Below are 22,865 nucleotides of genomic sequence, written 5' to 3'. Positions count from 1 at the left end.
GCGTTGACCCGAGAACTCGGATTATCATTTGCTTTCCCTCGTCGATGAATTCAACGAAGAATTAACATGATTATTGCAGCCAGCTGTCACCATTTACAGCAAACCGTTGATTCATATCTGAAGGTATCCCTTATCCTACATGATCTCTTCGTCCACCCTAGTGGGACAATGCATGACATGGGATTCGGATCCCTTGCCTGCATTCTATGTTCCCAACTGGCTACATCCACACTTGGCTCTTTATGTATTTTGGGTCCCTTGATGCTGTCTTCACGATTAAGGGGCTTTCCCCGTGCAGCCCTTGCGGCGGGCGCAATGCTTGTCTCGTTTCCCCCGCGATATCCTGGGAAGCAGCCAACATAGTATTGATGGACCTAGCATACCTTACAAGATGACCGCTTTAAAGCAGCAATTTCGCTCGATGGGCTGGGTTGTAGAGTCGACGAGTATCTATTGAGCTCTTCCACTCACTTAGTTGCAGGATCAGCATCCGATAACCAAGATGAAGCTTGAGTGGGGTGTGGCAGCACTCCAGCTGGGAACAGCAAGAGGCCGAGACATCTCTGAACTTGAGTCTCTCTACCAAGATGGCACGGCCCCCGATCGTGCTATGATTGGAGGCAATGAAGTCGCCACTCCTTCTCAACCTCTTCCTCGCGACGACAAGATCAACCGCGACAAATGGTCACTCAATTGCACGAGTAGCACCAGTGGCAATGAGTGTGCGAAAGCGATTGATGGCTCCACAGACACCTTCTGGCAGAGCCAAAACAGCGCAACTGAATACCAAAATATCACCATCACACTCGAGGCAAATAATTCGGTGAGTGGTCTCACTGTGGTGCCCAGACAGATCAACCCAGTGGCGGCTTTGATCGAGCAACATCAGATCCTAGTTAGCCAAGACAACATAAACTGGGAGCTGGTCGCATATGGAACTTGGTGGAATAATACCGCTCAAAAGCTCTCGGTGTTTCAACCCCGGTACGCTAAATATCTGCGCTTGTCGGCGGCTGCGTCTCAGGGCATTGCTATCGCAGATATCGAAGTATACACAATCGATTATATCCCCCCGAATGATGAGCTGGGGTCATGGGGCCCTACAATCGATTTGCCGCTGGTTCCTGTCGCAGGAGCTGTCGACCCACAGTCTGGCGAGGTGGTGGTCTGGTCTGTCTTCCCGTCCAGAAAATTCGTCGAGGGTAAGGGAGTCAAGACACAAACAGCCACCTGGAATCCTCGGGAAAACGCTGTCACGAGGAGTGCCACCAATACCAATCATGACATGTTCTGTCCAGGTATCGCGACCGACCAGGAAGGAAAGGTCGTTGTGACTGGTGGCACCGCTCCATCTACGACAAGTATCTACAACACCATCACTCAGCAGTGGTATCAGGACGGCTTCTTGAATAAGCCCCGGGGGTATCAGGCATCGAATAGTTTGTCCGACGGACGCATTTTTGTCATCGGTGGATCATATGGCAGCAATGTTTTTGGCAAAGATGGCGAGGTCTATGATATGAAAACCAACAAATGGACTATGCTTCCCAGCGCGTTGGCATCTACGATGCTCACTCATGATCAACGAACTTATCGACAAGACCACCACGGCTGGACATTTGCTTGGGACAATGGGTCTGTTTTCCAGGCGGGTCCCAGTAAAGGAATTCACTGGTACGGTACCGCAGGTGACGGATCTGTTACTCCGGCAGGAAATCATACGGGTGATGAAGATGCCGTGTGCAGCAACGCGGTCATGTATGACAATGGCAAGATCCTGACCTTTGGGGGCTCTCCCGACTACGAAACAGCCCGGCGACCAACCGTGCATCCATCATCTCGATTACCGACGCCAAGCAAGCTGCGACAGTCCTCCCGAATGCGGGAGGTGGAATGAAATCTGTGCGAACTTTTCACACATCAGTTGTTCTCCCTGACGGCTCGGTGTTTGTCAATGGCGGGCAGACTGTCGGGCTTCCCTTCAATGAAACTGGGGCTCAACTGTCCCCAGAAACCTTCTTCCCTGATCTGAAAGATTTGCAGAAGGGGGCCACTTGTAAATCCCAGCAGCCAAATACTGTCATTCGTGTTTACCACAGCATTGCGCTTCTGCTCCAGGACGGTACTGTCTTCACCGGTGGTGGCGGTCTCTATGGCAATTGCGCTGCCAATCACTTTGATGGCTAAATGTATACTCCACCATATCTGCTCCCTGTCAAAGGGACGCCTCGTTCCCGTCCCAAGATCAAGACTATCACACAGGGTCCGGTCCGATCTGGGAACAAGGTCAAAGTCACGACCGATAGTGATGTCCAACTTGGAGCATCAATTATCCGCTATGGGTCTGCGACACACATGGTGAATACCGATCAGCGGCGCATTGTTATTTAGATGACAAAGACTGGCGATAATCAGTACGAGTTCACAGTTCCTTCTTCACGTGCTGCTCCTCTTGGGTTCTATATGGTCTTTGTATTGAAGAATGATGGCAACCCCAGTCATTCCAAGAGCATTCAAGTGACTGTTTAAGACTTGGTTGCCGTAATGATTGAGCTGCTGTGGTCTTCGCTTCCCGGTAGATGTCCTGTGTCGACATTTTGTTTAGGATTGATAAAAAATTTAATGTGTCCATTCGACTTGCGCCTTCTACTATCATTTGAATATTTGTGTCAGTCTGTGTGTGAGAAATAAATTTGGAAGAAGCACATGACTACTAAGCAGAATAATCCATATTGCTTTCCATAGATTGCTTTCCATGGATGGCAGCTCGATGGACGTGAATCGGAGGTGATTATTGTTCCGGTGTGGTGCCATACGCTGAGTGAATTGCCTGTCGACATTTGAATGAGAATCAGTTGAAAAATAAATGTATATAAATAAACAAAAAAAAAAGAAACAGAGAGGAAGGCGTTGTCATGTGTTGATGACCGCCAGGTTAAAAATGTTAAAAATGAAAAAATTTGGTTCCAGAGGGGGTCGAACCCTCGACTTTGGCGTTATTAGCACCACACTCTAACCAACTGAGTTATGGAACCATTTGTCACGACAAGTTTTCGATCTGTGACATCATATTCCTATTAATCATGTTCGCCAAGCCCCAAAAATTGGCTAATCGACCCGCCACCCATAAACTTCAATTTCGTCTACAGACGATGTTGGGAGGGTCGATGGCAATAACGATTTTAATGGAAAGCAAAAAAATGGACTCGCGGGGAATCGAACCCCGGACCACCCCCATGCTAAGGGGGTATTATACCACTAAACCACAAGCCCAATGTTGAAATTAGGGCTTAAACTTTGACTAGATGAGGCTAGTTATTGATTTGCAATGGGATCCACCTACCGCTCTGGACTTCCTAGGGCCCAGGCTGATGTCGGATGAGGTATGCAATTCCGACGGATTGGACTACTATATCAATTTAATCAATGGGTGTGAACTGTCTTGATTTGGTTTAGTTAGCGAGCGAGTATACGTGGTACTTCAAACTGTCTGATTATCAACGCCGTTGGCTGATGAAGGTCAAGTTGCAATGATATATTTAAATCTTTGGTAAATGTGGTCATGCGGATCTTTGAGGGCTTACCTAGTGCAATTGATTTTCCCATTTACCCTGAAGACAGCATACAAGTTTACGAGTTACAGAATCTGGCGACTGATAAATCCCACAGTTATGCCCACCACGACAACTTCAAAATAGTACTGTACAACGTCCAAATACTCAGTACAGTTGTATATTTTAGGGTAGGGTTGAGCGATAAGACGGCCGGTGCCAAGACAGAGCTTATCAGCGCTAGGAAGATCGACCTGGGGTCATGCAAGTTGTCCACGTGAGACCCCTCTCCACTGCCAGAGTCACCATCACCGCCATTTCAGGTAGTCAATGGGAGAAATGGGGCTTGCCTGCAGCAAGGCGCGACAGTGCAAATTGTTGTTAGTAACATCAATGAGCGTGTCCCACTGCATGCTGCGTAGACTTTCTCGATTCGTCGACTTTCCACTTCCGCTGGCTCGGCGTTTCGTTTCCAATCCGCCTCTGTGATTGGCCACCGCCGCCGAGCTCCAATCGTATCAACGCGGGGAATGGCAGCTTTCCAAGCTCTCCGAAAATCGATATCCGGGTTGATAAGTGACCAACACTCAATATAAATCTCCTGCCCCGCGTTCGGTCTCTTCGCTCCTCACACACCTGCAAATTTATCACAATGGCCTCCATCCTCCGTTGCAGCCCAAAGCTGCGCACCGCGGCCCGCGTGCCCGCTGCTCGCGCTCTCTCCACCACTGTTCGCCTTCGCGCGGCCGAGAAGCCTTACTTCCCCAACGAGCCCTCCGCTCCTTCGGTCTCGACTGCCATCCCCGGCCCCAAGAACAAGGCTGCTGCCGCCGAGCTTGACGAGGTCTTTGATGTCCGCAGCTTGAACATGCTCACCGACTACCAGCAATCCATTGGTAACTAGTACGGCCCTTCCCCGCAAGCCCCTCAGCGCAGCGAACATAGAGCTTGGAATATGGATCAATTGAGCTAAATAATGCGACAGTATCGCCGATCTCGATGGTAACAAGCTTCTGGATGTCTATGCCCAGATTGCCTCCATTCCCGTTGGCTACAACAACCCCCACCTCAAGCAGGTGGCCCAGTCCGATGAGATGATCACCTCGCTGATCAACCGTCCTGCTCTGGGTAACTTCCCCTCCGCCGACTGGTCCAATATTCTGCGCACCGGTATTCTCAAGGCTGCCCCCAAGGGCCTGAACCAGGTGTTCACCGCCATGGCCGGTTCCGATGCCAACGAGACTGCCTACAAGGCTGCTTTCATGTACTACCGCCAGCTCCAGCGTGGTGGTCCCGCTGTTGAGTTCACCGAGGAGGAGCTGCAGTCCACCATGAACAACCAGGGCCCCGGTTCTCCCCAGCTCTCCATCCTGTCCTTCAAGTCGGCCTTCCACGGCCGTCTCTTCGGCTCCCTCTCCACCACCCGCAGCAAGCCCATCCACAAGCTTGATATCCCTGCCTTCGACTGGCCCCAGGCTACTTTCCCCGCCCTGAAGTACCCTCTGGAGGACCACGTCCACGAGAACGCCGCCGAGGAGAAGCGCTGCCTCGAGGAGGTCGAGCGTCTTATCAAGGAGTACCACAACCCCGTCGCTGCCGTCATGGTCGAGCCCATCCAGTCCGAGGGTGGTGACAACCACGCCTCCCCCGCTTTCTTCCAGGGCCTGCGTGACATCACCAAGCGCACCAACGTCCTCTTCATTGTCGACGAGGTCCAGACAGGTGTCGGTGCCACTGGTAAGTTCTGGGCTCACGACCACTGGAACCTGTCCTCTCCTCCCGACATGGTTACCTTCTCCAAGAAAGCCCAGACTGCCGGTTACTACTTCGGCAACCCTGCCCTGCGTCCCAACAAGCCTTATCGTCAATTCAACACCTGGATGGGTGACCCCTCCCGTGCTCTGATCTTCCGCGGTATCATTGAGGAGGTTGAGCGTCTCGGCCTGGTCGAGAACACCCGCACCACCGGTGACTACCTGTACGCCGGCCTCGAGCGCCTGGCTCAGAAGTACCCCGCCCACTTCCAAAACCTGCGTGGTAAGGGCCAGGGTACTTTCATTGCCTGGGACACCCCCAAGCGTGATGAGTTCCTCGCCAAGGCCAAGTCCGTTGGTGTCAACATTGGTGGCAGCGGTGCCCAGGCTGTTCGCCTCCGCCCCATGCTGGTCTTCCAGAAGCACCACGCTGATATCCTTCTGGAGAGCATTGAGAAGATCCTCAAGCTCCTCTAAATTCGGGACCTACCCTGATACCCCCGGACTATGCCGGGACTTTTTTCCTTCAGAAAATTTATTTAATGAGCGCTTTTGTTTTTCCTTTTTGTTGGATGTGATGGAAGATTTTCCATCAGTCTTTGCTACGAGTGATGTCACCTAAAATGGGCCCTGTATATTCATAGATCTTCAATGACACTGTCAATCGAACGATTTTCACCCATGAAAATGTGACAATCGAGAAGAATTTCTAAATTCCTAGTTTTTATCTTCGGTAAACTCCTGTGTAAAAGCAAAACAACAAACCCACGTTGTGTTTGTCCTGCATATCGAATGCTAAAGAAACAGAAGAAAGCGCAATGCTACCATCCGATAACGCCCGAGCCCATAAATATTGCTGTATCATGTCCTTAACGAATGCAACCCGGCCGTAGGTAGTAGAAAAGAGGTGGGAATAGTTGGCCGAGTCGGCGTAAAGCGCGCATTGAAGATGTTGAGTGGCAGTTGAGGTGATTCCGTTTCAGGACTCTTCCTCGCCAGTGCTTCCGTCCCGCCTAAAATTATACTTGTCAGCACATCGGAACCAAAGCGAACGAGACATGTTTAGTTGAGAAAGATAGTGGGGTGCATACGGGACGTATTTGATGCCGGCGTCCTCCAAGCTCGAGAGGATGTAATCGGGGAGCTGTATAAGGCAGATCTATTAGCATGGAAGCTTCTTCAGCATTAAATTGAGATGGAGAGAAGCTTACCGATCCAGTGACCATGGTCGCATATGTTCCCGGGACGTAGTTATCCAGGCGCTGCCAGCGCGCAACCCAGCTGTTGGCGGGATCGCGCACCGCGATCAGGCCCTCAAAGACCTGCGAGGTACATTCCTGGACCGCGTCGTTGTTGCCGCGGAGCTGGAGGACGTTTTCGCAGTTCGGGCAGCCGTCGCGCATGAATTTCTGGAGAGGCCAATGGCCGAGTCAGCATTGGAACGGCATCGGGATCGGATGTATTTGCACGGAGACAGGTGCTTACATTCACCGGCTGAACGACCGAACAGACCATGCAGGCGCGCAGCGAGCGCTGCTGGTTGGAGGCGACATAGAAGGACATTTTGGGGGAGAGGATTGGGGATGACGTGAAGAGAAGAGGCGGGCTCTCAAAGCGTGGCCATCGCGGAAAGACAGGGCGGAGCCGCGGTCGACTCTTCTGGAAGCGTGCCAAGACCCGTTGCCATCGGGGAAAAAAAGAACTTACCAGGAACGAAAGGGCCCTTAACCCTGCGCTCTTCACATTCACTCAGGGAGTATTTGGACTCCGTCTCCTCTCCCCATTCACTTCCTGCTCCACTTCTGTCCGGTGCCTGACATCCACTTCTCAAATCCCCTCCCCTCCAGTGAATACACTCTCGATCGCCGCTGTCTCGTGCCCCTCTACCCTCCCCGCCGCGCTCATGGCTTCAGACAAAGAGGCGGCCAACGCACTCAAGCTGCAAGGTAACAAAGCTGTCACAAGCCACGACTGGCCCATGGCTCTCGATTTTTACAATCAAGCCATTGAGAAGTACGACCAGGAACCGTCCTTCTTTTGCAACCGAGCGCACGTATGTCCGGATCCTCGACCCACCACCCCTCGCAGCGAATCGCAATTGCAAAATCGAAGTGCTGCTGCTAACACTGCTTTTTTTCCGCTTGGCAGGCTCAAATAAAACTCGAAGCTTTTGGATTTGCCGTTGCGGATGCTACCAGTGCTTTGGAATTGGACCCGAACTACGTCAAGGTGAGTTCTCGTTGCGAGGCACCAGGGACGGTGGCCCCAGAAGAATTATTACTAAATGCGATATTCGATCAAGGCGTACTGGAGACGTGCTCTGGCCAACACCGCTACGCTGAACTACAAGGCGGCCCTGAAGGATTTTAAGGCCGTAGTCAAGCGCGAACCCAACAACCAAAATGCCAAGTTGAAGCTTGCGGAATGCGAGAAGCTCGTCCGCCGCTTGGAATTCGAGAAGGCTATTGAGGTCTCCGACCCCCCTCCGCTTTTGAGGGCTTGGATATCGATGCGATCAAGGTGGACGATGACTATGACGGTGTGCGACTCGGCGACGAGATGACGCAGGAATTCATTGATGATATGGTGGAGCGGTTCAAGAACGGCAAGAAAATCCACCGCAAATACGTTTTTCAAATCATCAAGGCTGTCAAGGACCTGGTATATAACGAGCCGACTATGGTGGAGATCGGCGTTGATGCTGGTAAGAAGCTGACTGTCTGCGGTGATACTCATGGCCAATTCTTTGATCTGCTGGAGATCTTCCGCCGCAATGGTGCCCCGTCTGATACCCACTCCTATCTGTTCAACGGTGATTTCGTTGATCGTGGCTCATGGTCCACCGAGATTGCCCTGCTCCTGTATGCCTACAAGTGGTTGCGCCCCAACGGTCTGTTCCTGAATCGCGGCAACCACGAGACAGATGACATGAACAAGGTCTATGGATTTGAGGGCGAGTGCAAGGCCAAGTACAATGAGCGAGTCTTCAAGGTCTTCTCCGAGTCCTTCTCCGCTCTGCCGCTGGCCACCCTGATTGGCGACAAATACCTGGTCCTGCACGGCGGTCTCTTCTCCGATGACAAGATCACCCTTGACGACATTCGCAAACTGAACCGCCACAACCAACGACAGCCCGGCCAGCAGGGCCTGATGATGGAGATGCTTTGGACTGATCCGCAGACTGCCCCCGGCCGCGGACCCAGCAAGCGTGGTGTCGGTTTGCAATTTGGCCCTGATATCACTAAGCAATTCTGTGAGAACAACGGCCTCGAGGCAATTATCCGTTCCCACGAGGTGCGCATGGAGGGTTATGAGGTTGAGCACGATGGCCGCTGTATCACCGTATTCTCTGCGCCGAAGTACTGCGACTCGACAGAGAACAAGGGCGCCTATATCAATATCGGTCCTGAGCTGAAGCTCGCGTACGAGGTGTTTGAGGCTGTCCCGCACCCCGATATTAAGCCCATGGTGAATCAACCGCCCCGATATAAGGGTAATTTCGTGCTAACTATTATGACAGGCCTACGCGCAGAACTCGATCCTCTCCCAGATGTGATGAAACCAGTTATTTGCAAGAGCGGGCGTTGTTTTCCAAAAGAGCTAGAGCCATTTGAATGTATTTACGAAGGAAAGAATATCATGCCCAGAGCATTTTTCATACTGCAATGGCAACCACTGCAGCAATTGAATAATTTTTGCCTTTTGCTTGGCAGTACCGAGCCAGATACATCGCCGCCAAGGCACCACGAAGAGCACTGCATTGTGACCGGGGCGGAGCAGTCTTGGACTCAGCCACCCGCTTCACATTGTCGGGTGTCTTTGCAATCTTGAGGACTTGGAATTACCGCGGGAAGCTCGAAAGCACGGCCCTGGACTGGGCTGAGAGTGCCTGTCACACTTTGGTAAGTGGTCGGTTTATGGCGGAGGAGATTAGGGTCTAGAGGAAATGCTGCATTGCCTGTACGACCCCGCGAACCGATCATCCTTGCCAAGCTGCGCAAAAAGTGGATACTAGAATGGCTGAACAAGTCCCTGAACAAAGGCTGCCGGTGTCATCTTCCCCCGTCTCACTACTGGATGACCTGTCCACCCTCCTGGAAGCTTGGAGCGTCTTGGTTCCTGAACAACCTCACAATATCCAACCGATATACCCCTAGAGCATATATCTGCCATGCATCCAGGAGATATACCCAAAACACATTCCCCTATACTCCAGGCGTCCCGCGATCCCGCATCCAGAATGGTGCCAGGCTCGTTGGGTGTACGGACAGGGTAGGCAAAATGAGCTAATGCAGTCGTGAATATCTGGCACATCCTCCCTAAAGTTCGCCCGTCTCCGGTTCATACTACCAGTTGTCTTCCTCCTTCCCTCTTATCGACGTACAACTGCCCGCTAAGGACAAATGGCCAGGAAGGCCATTGATGCCTGGCTGCTCTCCAACTGCCACAGCTAATATATGGCCGCACGAAATGCTACGCACCGGATGGATCAGAGGTGTCTGAGACCACTTACGTCCCTTGTATTGCCGTTGATAGGGTGCACTCAATGTGCTGCAAGATGAATCATACCGATCCGGACACGTGCGGCCCAAACGAATTGTGCTTTTCGACGAAGGACTTATACTGGAGGGAGTTCTGCGCAGACGAAACATGGGAAAGTCCAAACTGCCTACCAAAGACGACCTGTGTTGATGTACGTTCAAATGAGGAATCAGCTAATTTTGGAAAGACCCCGGTCCTCTTTGAACGATCCCAATAACTGTTGACACTAACATATTTGCAATGTAGGCAGGAGGGCGTTCCAATTGGACGGCCGTGATGACTCGCTGTCCAGGCGGATATCTGGCTCCTCATACTGCTGCCGCAGAACCACCGACTGTTGCGGAAACGCCGATGAGCTGATCCTCGCACCGACATTAGTGTCGATCGGTACCTCAAACGCGACGACAATCGAAGCAGTGACCAGCGAGTTCAAGAACAGTGATAGTGGGTCTTCAAAGGTTACAATCGGAGTCGGCGTTGGCGTTCCACGCGGTAAACTCGCGATTTCGGTGCTCGGCTTTGGATTCTATTGGGGAAAGAGGGAAATGTGGGCTGAGAATGAGGCATTACGGAAGCAGTATGAGGAAAAGACAAGGAAAATGCGTTCTTCGCAAATGGCGGAGCTTGATCCGGTATTGTCGAAACCGATACAAGAGGTTGATGATGGAGTTGCCATACCCGCTGAGCTGCCTGACGACGGTGAAGCGAATATTACCCGGAGTTAGTGTAGTTGACGCTCAGTATAATTGATATGGGGTGTATTTTTGTGGTATTATGATGCTAATCTTGAATAATGAAAGCTTGATATTGATAGAGGAGGGATATACATAATAGGTTGAATGTGATATGATACGTTTGCATGATGTGTCTCAAACGATTTGATCGATTGTTTTAATCGGTTTCTTTTTATGATCTACACTGTTGTCTCTAAGTTAGAATGGGGTGTTCGCATAGTCTGAGCCATCATGGCCCTCTCTTCCTGACCACTCGTGTCTCCAAATACTTCATCCAGCTCCTCCAGAGTTTTACCTCCCGTCTCGGGAACCAGAAAATATGCCCACACTCCTGCCGCAAAACACATAACGGCAAAGAATATGTATGTGCCGTACTCGATATTTTCCATCATACTCGGAACAGAAATACCCACGATGAAGTCGCATAGCCAAATGACGCAAGTGGACAATGCAACACCCTTCGATCGATCTGCGGTGGAGAAGACCTCTGAAGGAAGAGCCCATCCCAGGGGTGAGTATGAGACCCCGTAAGTCAATATGAAGCAGAAAGCCATAGCCACACATGCCCAGCCAGCAGCCATGTGAGAGGGCCAGTCTTTGGAGTATAAACCGGACAGGATGGCGATGATGGCGTATGTGACCGCAGTACCGAAACCGCCAAAGATAGCCAACGGTCTTCGGCCAACCCTTTCAATGATAAGGAAGCAGACCACAGCAGCAACCATTTGCAGGATATCCAGGACTCCCGACAGAAGAAGGGATTGTTCAGAAGATTGACCGAGGCTGTGGGATTTGTGAGAAGAGTCTTATGTCAAGACTACATGCACAGCTCAAGACAAGGCTCAAGCCAAAGCTCAGAGATCAGGAAGCTTACCTGGTGAATAATGTTGGCGCATAGTAGATAAATGCATTGATGCCAGAAAACTGCTGGAAGAACGCGACTCCGACACCAACCGCGGTTCTCCGCCAGGTTCGTTTGCGGAAAAGGTCGGACCAGAGCAAGAGTTCCATCTTGAGACCAGTGCAGCCGGGATGGCGCTTTCCCTGGGCGATCTTTTGAAAATTTACCTCGGCTAAGATGCTGTGGTATTCAGCCTGGACTCTATCATCGGTGTTTGGCAAGCCTCGTAGTCGGGTGAGACTTTGAAGACAATCGTCCGACCGATCCACCAGCGCCAGCCATCGAGGTGAGTATGGGAAGAAGTGAATGCCGGCGCCGAGTCCGGTTGCAGTTACCATCTGCAGCCCAAATGGAAGCCGAAATGCTGCTTCGCCCACCATGTGCCGAGTTCCAAAGGTAATAAAGTATGCGATGACGACGCCGGAGGTGATTGAGATGGATTCGAGAACAAGGAGAGTTCCGCGAATGTTCGGGGGAGATATCTCCGAAATGTATAGTGGTGCGCCCTGTCACCAGAGTGTCAGCGAAGGTGTTCATGTTTGAATAGGTTCGAGAGGCGGAGTCTCACCATTGCTAGTGTACCCACTCCGATACCACCGATGAACCGTCCAACAACCAACGTAGCATAGTTCGGTGCCGCGGTTTGAAGGATAGCACCGATGTCAAAGATGATCACGACGACTGTCAACGCCCACTTCCGAGAAAAACGGTCTGCCATGTACGGCATGAAGAGACAGCCAACGAAAGCCCCGAGCAGCAGCATTGCCGTCATGAACTCCTTGCCAAAGGCGGTTGCCGAAAAAGGGTACGCGGTATGGAACTGGTCCATGACATTGATGATGGAAATCACACCCATGTCATAACCCATGGAAAATCCGCCCAGCGACGCCAGGACCGCCGCGCCAGAAACATAGGGGGAACTGATGAGACCCTTGATGCCGCCACTGCCGTACGAGACAGATTGTAAGAAGCTTGGCTCGACTTGAATAGTCTCATCGTGCTCGGCACTTGGCACTCCCGTTTTGTCAGGGTCATGATGGAAGGTGTTTTTGTCAGCCATGTTGATAGCCAGGATGCGAAGAGATCACAGTCGCGGACGAACAACGAACGCAAGCAAGAGACATGGCGATCGGATTGTCCCCTTTTATAGTCCAGGTAAACCACTGTTAGGCTGCGGATTAGTGCATATCTTGTTCCTTTGCGGGGTAGTCTGGGGAAAATGGGGAAATCTCGCCGGGGAGACCCACCGACGCTATCGCCAATGGTGACGTCGCTAACAGTTTGCGAGTGTTTATCGCCGAGAATTACCTCGCCGAGCGGCAAACCGTTGTTTCATCCCCGCCGGGGGAGTTGCCCCGAGCTGAAATCACAGAGTATGCTCTGCCCAAAGCTTATCCTATCCCTTCGAATGTGATTATCAGCTTATTTTTCGTAGTGAGAATAATTAATATTCCAAATTAAAAAGGAGAAGAAGTCAAGAGGCTTATCTTGCGCAAAACCGACGATCGGCTGAGATAGCGACCACAATTCTCGCACATGGCCCCAGAAAAAGCTTCGATATGAATTCATGCATGCTTGGATGCTGTGGTGTACCGCTAATCAGATTAGCTAGGGCAATCGAAATGATCTCATGGTGCCTGTAAACGCATTGCGTGATATTGCGGTGGGTAGGATATGATAGCCCAGGTGCAGCGGATGTACGCGTACTCCCCCCCCCCCCTGAATCGACAAAAAAACGTGCTTCACGCATGGCCATTGTTGGCTGGGTCGAATGTTTGCAGATTCCAATCATTATTGGCCTGGATTTGTGTCCAAGCGGCTGTGGACAGCCGCACGACTCGTCGCTGCTGCCGGGCGCATTAATCCCTCATATCTTTCCATAAGAGGTATAGAGGTCCCAAATACCATTGTCTACCTTTAAGTTTATCGTAGTAGAATAATAATATAATACCGAGGATCTGGGAAAAGGCTACCTCAAGGTGCCATCCACATGTTAACAGTTTCTATCGCTGGTATTGGACGAATTTGCATCTCAAGGAATCTTCACCATACATGGCGAATCTTATGGAGTCAAGTCAATCAGTGCAGATGGTCATGATTACTCCCATGCCAGCACCTGTGAGGACGTTGGCCCCTGAATGTATCCATCCATGGATAGACAAAAGAAGGATATTTTATAGAGTGTCCTGGTCGCGTTTCCGAAGTGCTGAGCACCAATAGTACCTGGTCTATAAGCTGATAATAAGTTGCGACCGGCCAAGGTAGACCGGCTCTTCTTGCCACAAGCCGAGCTCCGCAAACTCAATTTCAAATCAATTTCAAAGCCAGGTTGTATGTTCGGCCGCTCGCGTTCTAGAGATCGGTCGGCGAACGAACGGTTATTGATCTCTACCGATCTTGTGATCGGTAACTGTGGCTCGCGTGATTGCTTCCGGATAGGTACTCGGACCGTGTAGCATATTTGGACGGATTCTCAAAGAGTAAAATATCCCATGATATGCGCTCAGATAGTCTAACAGTGATATATAAGATCAAAAAAGCCCGGAAGGTACTAGATAAAACCATCAAACAGCACCTACAATAGATTCACATTGCTGTTTCAACCGGTGATGGGTTCGACATTCAAGAACTTTTTTGGGTTCTCGGAAGCCAAGGAGCAGGGCACATGCCCCTTTTAAAGAATAAATTGCGCTCCGAGCCCTTCCTCCTAACTGGTATACCTCCGAAGAGATTTATCAGCTAGAGCGATGGGTGATATTTTTGAAAAAGTGGATGCTCATCACTCATGGACTGAGACTTCCTCAACCCGGAAGCTGGTTGCAGTACGACGTCACTGAATACTCCTTCGTTCTGATCCGAGGTCACGATGAGAAGATGAAGGAATTCATTGAAACTTGGGCCGACAGATTCGATGACTTAGTTGCCCCAAAACTGATATCTGAAGACTCGTTCAATTTCAAGAAACACGCAGTCCATGTTCATGTTGATACAGATGGATTTGTCTGGGTCAACTTGGATGCCGGAGAGCAGCCGGAGATTCCTGGGAGCGTGACTTTAGGGATATTGATTTATAGACCAGGTTTTTTGACATCAAATTCAAAGACTATAATTTTCTTTTCGACCACGTCTGGGAATTGAAAGAATCCTACAACTGGAAGATCCTGTCCGACAACTACAACGAGTGCTATCACTGCCTGAGAGCGCACCATGATGTACCGCCGCTAGCAGTCCTCGAGGTCGACGACGTTGATACCGTCGTTGGAATCATTCTGCATTTTTCCAATCCCAAGCAAGACACGGTCGACCGAGGCCTGAAGATCGCGATTACCTATTGTTTCATGACCGTATTGTGAGTATCAACATACCCTGCAAAAGCGAGTACACTCGAGCAAACAATCGCGTACGAAAGACCGCAATCCATTTTCATGCTGATATTAGTGCCAACATCCCCGGACAACTGCGATATGCTGTACGAGGTGTACCGGAACAAAGATTCGAGCGACGAAGATTTCGAGTTGATTAACTCAATGTACAAGCGGATCATGTCTGAGAACAAATAGAACAAATATCTCTGTGACAATGCACAGATAAACTTGAACTCGGGGCGTTCTCATCAACGAGTTGCTTCATCCACACATGGAGAAGGGCCCACTCTATTTCCAGTCCGTCATTCGTGAAGTAGCACAGGAGCACGTTCAACGTGAGAAAGAAGCACGCCATCAAATTTGGCCTGCCCGATGAATTTCGCCCCAATTGGAAACACAGGAAGAGCCACAAAACCTTGGTCAGAAAACTGGGTTCCTGCGTTTGAGCCCAGAACATGGAAAATCTCTTGCGATGGCTCCGCAGGCTAGCACCGCTATGGTCTGTTGATCTGCGTCTGTTTAGGCCTTAGTAGTAGCCTTTTCACCAGCATCCTTGACAACACAAATACGCGATGAATTTTATCTTCCGTTGAAATGTTTCCTAGTGCCTCTCAGCTTCATGAGTTCGCGTAATTGCACGCGTTAACGGCCATGTATTTCCCTGAGAGTCGCAACGCGAAAGAGTATAGTGCCATCCACCCCTTGATTGAATCATATCCAGCATGTCCCTTAATAATGCCAGACCCACGAGGAGGATTGCAATAGCAACGGCCATTATTGCACGAGAAGCTCCAAAGGCACGTTGGAATCACGAATAGAATCACGAATGTTGACTTGGACCGACGTGGGCGACTAGTGAACAAGCGTGTGGGGCTGTACCACGAGATGGGTATTTGATCTACCCCAAAACCTGGTTGACGGTGGATCGGATTCTTCACACTGGAGAACTACTGTATGTTTTGGCGCTTCATCAGGGAGAAAATCGAGTGGTGAGAGCGCGATCGCAGGATCGGAGTGGATTGTATACAACCCCTTGGCGGCAATAAGTCTGCGCCAACAACCCTGCGAGATGGTCTCCAGCGCTGTGATTTTATGCTGCAGATCGCCGATCGTACTGCTTTCGACGCGCTACTGTAAGTATATGGCGGCTGTGTGTAGGTAGACTCCACTTCAAGTTGTTTTTCACGACGATCTTAGGCGTGTCTCAGAATCACTCTGGATTTCCGGTGGGCCAATAAGCCTGACTACTATGGATATTGGATTCAACTTCTTTGGCGAGCAGTCGAATGTCTCAAGTACCAACCACGCGAGTATGAAGTGACGAATCTGACTCGGCGGCGAGGATGCGACTGATCGCAATCGACTTGTATCGGTGTTTGACCCGACTTTGTATAATCGTTCACTGGCCACTGCACGCCATCGGTGACCGCAAAAATGGCCGATCGAGTTGGGTATGACGAACATAGTCCTGCCCCTCCAATTCTACGTGGTCGACGCCTTTCCCAGGCACGCGGCCCCTGCGAACGCCTCGAACGCTGCGCTGACCGTGGATGGCCGGCAGCCGGCAGTGGAAGGATCGAATGTTAGACACGCCGCGGTCGGAACGGGGCAGCTGGCTGCTGCAACTCGTTGCAGTGGCACTTATGTCCGTTCCAATCACCTTGCGGCGTGGTCAGCGCATGCACGAAAAACTCCGGGTGGATCTGGAGAAAAGGGGCCGAGCGAAAAGGGAAGTGCGCGAAGTGCGGGAAAACTCGTCTCGGGCCGGGCAAGTACACTTCCGCCAGACACACCTTAAAACGTAGTACATGCTAGTGCTAGGAGCAGCACGCCCTCTCAATCAAGGCCGAAAACGCAGAAATTGAACGGCCTCGATGCGTTTAGTAGTGCACTTACCTTGTTCTGCCAATGGATTCTCCTGAGGCCCATCTAAAATTAACCCTCCCCTACGTGGCAGTGAAGCTCCACTTGGTGACAGCGCGGCACTGGTCTAGATCGCGATGAAACCGCCACCCCTGGGCGAATTCTGCAAGGCTTTGTTTCACCTCAGTTATTCTTCCCCGACTTTCTTTCTTCTTCACGTTCTTTTCTCCTGAATTCGTTTCTCTCATTATCGACCCTCGGTCTCGTTTTCCGTGTTTGCTTTAATTTTCGTCTCGAACACCTTCGCTTTACAAACCCACGCTCGTTGAAAACCAAACCGACTTATTCTTGACTTTAGCCTCCACTTTACTTTTTCTACTGCATTTTTTCTTTTTGTTACCTCGACATGACCGACGGACATAGTTCCCCGGCCCACGAAGCAGCCCCCGCCTCAACTGGCGATAATACCGCTGCACCTGTGCCGGCCGATGTGCGCGCCCATGGCGACCACCATACACCAAGCCACCCTCAGGGCCTGAAGGAGCAGGACTCCGCCGAGAGGCTTACCCCGCGACCGACATTCATGGAACATTTGGTTGCCTCGCGCGACGCCCAGTTCCACCTGGACCGACGCGATTCGAGCGAATTGGACCGGTACTTTGTACGTGAACTTTTCCTCACCAGTCCGACATGCTTGGTGGAAGGAGAAGAACTAACATATCTTGTTGGCTATAGCACGGACCCCGTGACATGGAAAAGCACTCGAAATGGCCCATTTTCATGCGTATGCACGGAAGTGTCACGCCGAAGATGATTCTCCCAATGATCTGGATCGCCGGTTGGTCAACAGCCATTACTTGCATCTCGAAATATCTTCACGATCGTAAGTATTTTGTCCCTCGCGTCAGCAATGCGTCGCAAAAGTCTGATTAGTGTACCTGCATGCAGTGAGTATCGACAACATCCTTCTCACCGTGCTGGGTTTCGTGGTGGGTTTGGCATTGTCGTTCCGTAGTTCAACTGCCTACGAAAGGTAATGCTTGTGAAAATTTCGTAAAGATGATACAGAAGGACTGACCTGAATTCAGATGGGCCGACGGACGCAAGTACTGGTCTCAACTGATCCAAACTTCGCGGAACCTCGCCCGTACGATCTGGATCAACACGGGCGAGCGCGAAGGTGATTTGGGCAAGGAGGATCTTTTGCGAAAGTTGTAAGTGACCCCTAGCGGCTATCATTGAATATTCGACTAACCAGCATAAAAATTGAAGGTCTGCCATGAACCTCATTCTCTCCTTCGCTGTTTCTTTGAAGCACAAGCTTCGTTTCGAACCCGATATCGCATATGAGGACTTGGCCGGTCTTGCCGGCCACTTGGATACGTTCGCCCGCGACGCTCATGACCGTAGTGTTATTACTCCTCGGAGGAAGTCTCTATGGAAGTCTGCCGGCGAGTATCTGGGCGTTTCATTCGCCGAGTCCAACCCTCGCAAACTGATCAAGCGTTCCAAGAAGCCCCTGGGACATCTGCCGCTGGAGATTCTTAACCACTTGTCTACTTATATCGATTCTTGCGTGGCAAATGGCACCTTAGTGTCCACTCTGCACCAAGGTCAAGCTAGTAAGTGGTCATCAAGATTTCTCACCGATGGAGACCGTTCTAATAAGAAGATAGTCACCCTGATGTCCACCCTCAACGAAATTCTGACCGGCACCGAACGAGTTCTCGACACCCCTCTGCCAACCGCCTACTCCATCGCCATCGCTCAAATCTCCTGGATTTACGTCCTGGTTCTTCCCTTCCAGCTGTATGGAGCTCTGAAGTGGGTTACCATCCCAGCTTCGATGGTTGCCGCGTATATCATTCTCGGTCTGGCAACCATCGGCAGCGAAATAGAGAACCCCTTCGGCCAGGATGTCAACGATCTTCCTCTTGACACCTACTGCCGACAGATCGCCATCGAGTTGGACATCATTACAGCCACCCCGCGCCCCAACGTGGATGACTTCATGACGCGTGCCGATAACTTGGTCTTATTCCCGCTCAGCCAAAGTGGCTATGATGAGTGGAAAGACCGGTCTGTGGAAGATATCCGTGGAGCTCTTCGGGCAAAGGTGGTTGCCAGCCCAGCTGCTCTTGGATCAGATGGCTCGACTGTAGTGCCGAGTATCACAACACAGACCAAGCAATCTGTGTGATTCGAGATGTGTGACCGGTGTGGCTCATGGATTCATTTGGATCAGGGCCAGGTTGACCTGAATATAGTAGAGGGGACTTGTGCAAGCGATTAAGCGGAACTAAATTGATCTTGAGAACATTTGTTCAGCAGCGAGAGAGTTACGGCGTTCGAACCAGGGCAATATACACCGAAGCCCAAAAAAATATCTGTGATCATTGTGTTTTTTTTAGTCTGATATTTTGAATCGTAGGTATTATTTTGCATCGTCGACTATTGAATGTGCCAACAAGTAAATCATTTGCGGCACCGTTCGGAGATAGACCGTATCCAAGATATTTTATGTGTCCCGGCGGCTTGAATACGACCGAGTTTCGTCGACATGTGAGGCTGCATTTGACGAGCCCCAACCGCCAGAACAAGTCTGATGTGGTTGCTCTCGGAGCCAGAATTTCAGCTCACGTTTCAGAGTCCAAGCCAAGTGGATATCGAGTCTGCGATGAGCTTTTCTTGCAAGGATTCGGAGTTGACAGGCAACGTGGGAAGGCGGGCCCATTTCGTGTAGATGCGTCGATATCGCCGGTGCTCTTCAGATATGGTTAAAAAGAGCGGCTAGAGACACACCCAAATCAAGGAATGAACAAATCTTTCCCAGAACCAGCAACCAAAGCGCCCAGGTAGTTACCCTTCGCGCAGACTCTCCATGCGACATTGGCACCACTTCCGCTGCTACTTCCGCCAATCCACGAGCTGAGCGCCGCGACAACAGCAGCGGAATCCTCGCGCGGTACGCGTATCCACGCGCAGTCATATTTTTTCGTCATGCTGGGGGGTAAGCTCTGCTTCTCTGCGCTCTTTGGTGTGGCATCGTTCCCAATTTTGAGGATATCGATTGGAATGGCGGTTCCTGTGAGTCCGAGGAATTGGGAGAGCGCGGAGGAGAGGTATGTGCGAGCCGATAAGGCATCAAGAGGCTGCAGAGATGAGGCATCTGGCTGCGGAATGCTGTGTGATTTCGCCGTGTGAGATAGAGCTTTTGAGAATGGTGGTATGGAAGCGTTGCTTACAGTTGAAGCTTGAGATAGGTCCAGGGCGGGTTGCGCGAGGTGAAATGAATGGTTGAACTGGATTCCTGAGGTTTCCGCTTCGTGCTCGAAGATGGTGCGCTCGTCGCCATTTCTTGATTCGTGATGTTGGCCATTTTCAAGTTGAGTGACGAAAATCGTTCAAACGTTCAAGTTGAAAAACTGGCGGCAGAATCTCAAGGTGTACCTACCGCCCCATTCACCGCCTCTGTTACAATGGATCACATAACTAATTCGTGCGGCGACTAACTGGTTGGTTAGTTAAGTAGAACATTGTAGCGTCACCTGATTAAAATCATCACCTTCGTTATTGGATTCTCATGTAGTCCACTAGAACCAAGGGAGGCGCTGATTGACTAGTCCACATTGTTAGGTATGTGGGTGCATAACCAGACAGCTCTCGGTGTCTCCATCTGCGGAAATGGCTAGCAGCTTATTATGGGGCTGCCTTGCCACAAAGTTCCTAATTGCGATTGCTTCTGTACGCTACAAGATAATTTAAATAATTTCCCCCAAGTAGACAGCGAAACTATACGGTACATTCGTTCTGCTTAGTGCGCGGAAGCTGTCGAGCTACATTTACTGATGCCTGCCTCATCGACGGAAGCTGGGATCTCTTCATTGACGAATAGCTTGCAACCTGTTCTGCCTGGTAGAAATGCGTAACTGATGAATACGCACCTGATATTTGACAGATGGTTTCAAACATTTTGCATAGTTTCAATGATCCACTTCTGGAAGGTGTCGCGATGTCTAGCCATGGATATCTTCATCATGGACTCCATCACTTGTTCGTCGTGCATTTGCCACAGTCTCAGAAACCACTTCCGGATAGACTATCTGTAGCATCATAACAAATTTGGCAACATAATCAACAAAGAGCTCATCTGAGCCTGCCAGTACGAGAGCCTTGTTGACGGGCAAGTCCTGAAAACAGTCCTTCGAAGCTGTTAATGGTTCTAGATATGGATCGGAGGGCACTCCGTCATGGAAGACTTTCGACAATCGATTAAGAACTGGAACAGCCAACTTCTGGCCTGTCATGTTGCAACCCACAATACGGCGGGTCTGTTTGACACAAGATTCTTTCTCGGTGCCACCGAGGCAGCCGTCTCTCCTGGTCTTAGGTACTATCTGCCACCTCTGGTCTGAAGTTGATCTCTATATACTGACATGACATTGAGTCTCGTCACCGGTATGTGGTATACTCGAGAGAGACAGCCTCTCAGACATGTTATATGGTTCGTAAGGATCTCCTTTGCAATGGCAATTGGTGGCCTGATTGCGTACGGAGTGACTCATATTCATGGAAGTCGTGGCATGGAAAGTCAGTATACCTAACGAGATTGATATAATGCGAAACTAAATCAGATTTAGTGGCTTTACATCATTTATGGCGTAATTACCATGATAGTAGGGATTGACTAGCTCATCTTCCTCCCCGACTCTCCACTCTCTGCCCATTTCTTGAAAGAGTAAAGCGCCGCGAGGCTTTGGAACGACTTAAATCAAATCAAACAGGAATTAAGAGCGAGGTAATTCAGTGGAATCAATTTTGGGAGGCACTGACTGATTACCGTATCTAAATCCTTTTGTTTTACCAGATTGCGAAGAATATCGTTAATGGAGGCTTGACTATGGTGAGTTAGTGACGGAAAGTGATCGAGTCTTCTCCACACTTCATTCAAGATGCCCTCGTCGTAGGTACTACATGAGCGGACAAGCCATTGTGAATAGTAATTAAGCGAGACGTAGATAATTGAAGTCGGATTAGTAGATGTAGAAGAAATCCAATAGGAGCAAGGGCTAGATTTTACATCCAAGCCATAGCTGCCACCACTTTGTGAGCGACGGACGAGATTATCTAAAACAGCAGTAGATCCATGAGCGCCTGGGCTACAGAATTCAGTTAGCTTTGGTCACCTTGAATATTGCCAGCTCACATATCAATAGACAGAGTTTGGGAACACAGGCGTCATAGCCTCACCGTGCCACATCGTTTGCAAATAGGCTCGTGATGCACCACAGCACTATGTTGAATACATTGGTTATCGAACTGAACCCCAGAAAAAAGTAGAATATGAGATTTCCATACCACGTCACTGATCTGCTGCCAGCCACTATGGTGGACCCATGGCTCATACCATTCTAAACAGTTTTCTTGCACGTGTATGATTCCACGGGGGTGACACTTTTACGAGATCAAAGACAGTCTGACACCCGAAGCCAAATCTGTCCATCACCCCTCGACGATATCCGTCCACGACCACATCCGCCTCGCGAATAGGCTGTCGCAAACTCTCTGCATCTGCCACATTCTTCAGATGGAGATAAGCATTCCACTTCCCCCAGTTCAATTCCGGGTGAACGGGAGACAAATCTATCACGAGGGGAGACCACGCGCATGACACTGGCTCCCATCTCAGCAAGAGAGCGGGTGATTGTGGGACCTGCGATGACTCTCGTCAAATCGATCACTTTGAGCCCGCAAGAGGTCTCTTAAGTGATGAAGAGATAGAATAGTGTTCGGGCCACCAGGAAGGCCACTGTGTAGATTTGGGATCTTTGAATAATTCATATGGCCCAACATTCGCACAGGTCGTCCAATGCTCAGTTGCGAAGAACTCATCGGCCGACCAATTTTTGAGCGTAATCTCTTACGTTTATTGTATACAATACAAAAACACCTAATACCATAGTGACTAGTTAGGGGGCTGGTTGACGATCCTTCGGGTGTGCGTCACCTACTTCTAATGTGGACAAGGGCAGTCAACCGTGCCCCTAAGCTTGAGTGTAGTGGCTATGTATTATTTGGGGGCTACCGCATTTTGCACAAGTCCGCCTCCAGTCTTTTGTGGCAAAATGGGCTGTGCAAGGCTGATTGATTAATCA

General features: G+C 50.3%; 10 protein-coding genes across 10 annotated transcripts; 6 read left to right on the top strand and 4 right to left on the bottom strand.

The window, feature by feature from the left end:
- Positions 1 to 502: 502 nt before the first annotated feature.
- Positions 503 to 2,187, top strand: N7532_006808 (uncharacterized protein; the record flags this gene model as incomplete). The annotated part of the gene is made up of 2 exons (XM_056619302.1): positions 503 to 1,758; positions 1,812 to 2,187. 2 exons carry the CDS (start codon positions 503 to 505, stop codon positions 2,185 to 2,187), a joined length of 1,632 nt encoding a protein of 543 aa, XP_056475461.1.
- Positions 2,188 to 4,203: 2,016 nt separating this feature from the next.
- gatA (4-aminobutyrate transaminase gatA) lies at positions 4,204 to 5,782 on the top strand (the record flags this gene model as incomplete). Its single annotated transcript, XM_056619301.1, has 2 exons — positions 4,204 to 4,454; positions 4,537 to 5,782. The coding sequence occupies 2 exons, from the start codon at positions 4,204 to 4,206 to the stop codon at positions 5,780 to 5,782; spliced, it is 1,497 nt and encodes a 498-aa protein (XP_056475460.1).
- A 502-nt stretch (positions 5,783 to 6,284) lies between these two features.
- On the bottom strand, positions 6,285 to 6,868 carry spt4 (transcription elongation factor SPT4; the record flags this gene model as incomplete). Its single annotated transcript, XM_056619300.1, has 3 exons — positions 6,285 to 6,449; positions 6,517 to 6,714; positions 6,791 to 6,868. 3 exons carry the CDS (start codon positions 6,866 to 6,868, stop codon positions 6,285 to 6,287), a joined length of 441 nt encoding a protein of 146 aa, XP_056475459.1.
- A 340-nt stretch (positions 6,869 to 7,208) lies between these two features.
- ppt1 (protein serine/threonine phosphatase PPT1) lies at positions 7,209 to 8,861 on the top strand (the record flags this gene model as incomplete). Its single annotated transcript, XM_056619299.1, has 5 exons — positions 7,209 to 7,358; positions 7,454 to 7,534; positions 7,608 to 7,775; positions 7,802 to 8,773; positions 8,826 to 8,861. 5 exons carry the CDS (start codon positions 7,209 to 7,211, stop codon positions 8,859 to 8,861), a joined length of 1,407 nt encoding a protein of 468 aa, XP_056475458.1.
- Positions 8,862 to 9,755: 894 nt separating this feature from the next.
- On the top strand, positions 9,756 to 10,572 carry N7532_006804 (uncharacterized protein; the record flags this gene model as incomplete). The annotated part of the gene is made up of 2 exons (XM_056619298.1): positions 9,756 to 10,002; positions 10,094 to 10,572. Coding segments are annotated over 2 exons (726 nt in total), but the record flags the coding sequence as incomplete, so codon positions are not given.
- Positions 10,573 to 10,760: 188 nt separating this feature from the next.
- N7532_006803 (sugar porter family MFS transporter) lies at positions 10,761 to 12,542 on the bottom strand (the record flags this gene model as incomplete). Its single annotated transcript, XM_056619297.1, has 3 exons — positions 10,761 to 11,364; positions 11,456 to 11,988; positions 12,051 to 12,542. 3 exons carry the CDS (start codon positions 12,540 to 12,542, stop codon positions 10,761 to 10,763), a joined length of 1,629 nt encoding a protein of 542 aa, XP_056475456.1.
- Positions 12,543 to 14,254: 1,712 nt separating this feature from the next.
- N7532_006802 (RHO alpha subunit C-terminal catalytic domain-containing protein) lies at positions 14,255 to 15,042 on the top strand (the record flags this gene model as incomplete). Its single annotated transcript, XM_056619296.1, has 3 exons — positions 14,255 to 14,530; positions 14,557 to 14,831; positions 14,892 to 15,042. 3 exons carry the CDS (start codon positions 14,255 to 14,257, stop codon positions 15,040 to 15,042), a joined length of 702 nt encoding a protein of 233 aa, XP_056475455.1.
- A 2,074-nt stretch (positions 15,043 to 17,116) lies between these two features.
- Positions 17,117 to 18,910, top strand: N7532_006801 (bestrophin family protein; the record flags this gene model as incomplete). The annotated part of the gene is made up of 6 exons (XM_056619295.1): positions 17,117 to 17,371; positions 17,446 to 17,593; positions 17,659 to 17,743; positions 17,799 to 17,924; positions 17,983 to 18,332; positions 18,387 to 18,910. 6 exons carry the CDS (start codon positions 17,117 to 17,119, stop codon positions 18,908 to 18,910), a joined length of 1,488 nt encoding a protein of 495 aa, XP_056475454.1.
- A 607-nt stretch (positions 18,911 to 19,517) lies between these two features.
- Positions 19,518 to 20,089, bottom strand: N7532_006800 (uncharacterized protein; the record flags this gene model as incomplete). The annotated part of the gene is made up of 2 exons (XM_056619294.1): positions 19,518 to 19,893; positions 19,956 to 20,089. The coding sequence occupies 2 exons, from the start codon at positions 20,087 to 20,089 to the stop codon at positions 19,518 to 19,520; spliced, it is 510 nt and encodes a 169-aa protein (XP_056475453.1).
- A 637-nt stretch (positions 20,090 to 20,726) lies between these two features.
- On the bottom strand, positions 20,727 to 21,017 carry N7532_006799 (alpha/beta-hydrolase; the record flags this gene model as incomplete). Its single annotated transcript, XM_056619293.1, has 1 exon — positions 20,727 to 21,017. The coding sequence occupies one exon, from the start codon at positions 21,015 to 21,017 to the stop codon at positions 20,727 to 20,729; it is 291 nt and encodes a 96-aa protein (XP_056475452.1).
- Between the last annotated feature and the right edge of the window lie 1,848 nt (positions 21,018 to 22,865).

Source organism: Penicillium argentinense (genome assembly GCF_028826775.1).
Source record: "Penicillium argentinense strain IBT 30761 chromosome Unknown utg000005l_segment0_segment0, whole genome shotgun sequence".
In the NCBI taxonomy this organism is placed as follows: domain Eukaryota; kingdom Fungi; phylum Ascomycota; class Eurotiomycetes; order Eurotiales; family Aspergillaceae; genus Penicillium; species Penicillium argentinense.
The sequence above is the reverse complement of the archived record's forward strand: the minus strand, read 5'-3'. Positions and strand labels throughout refer to the sequence as shown.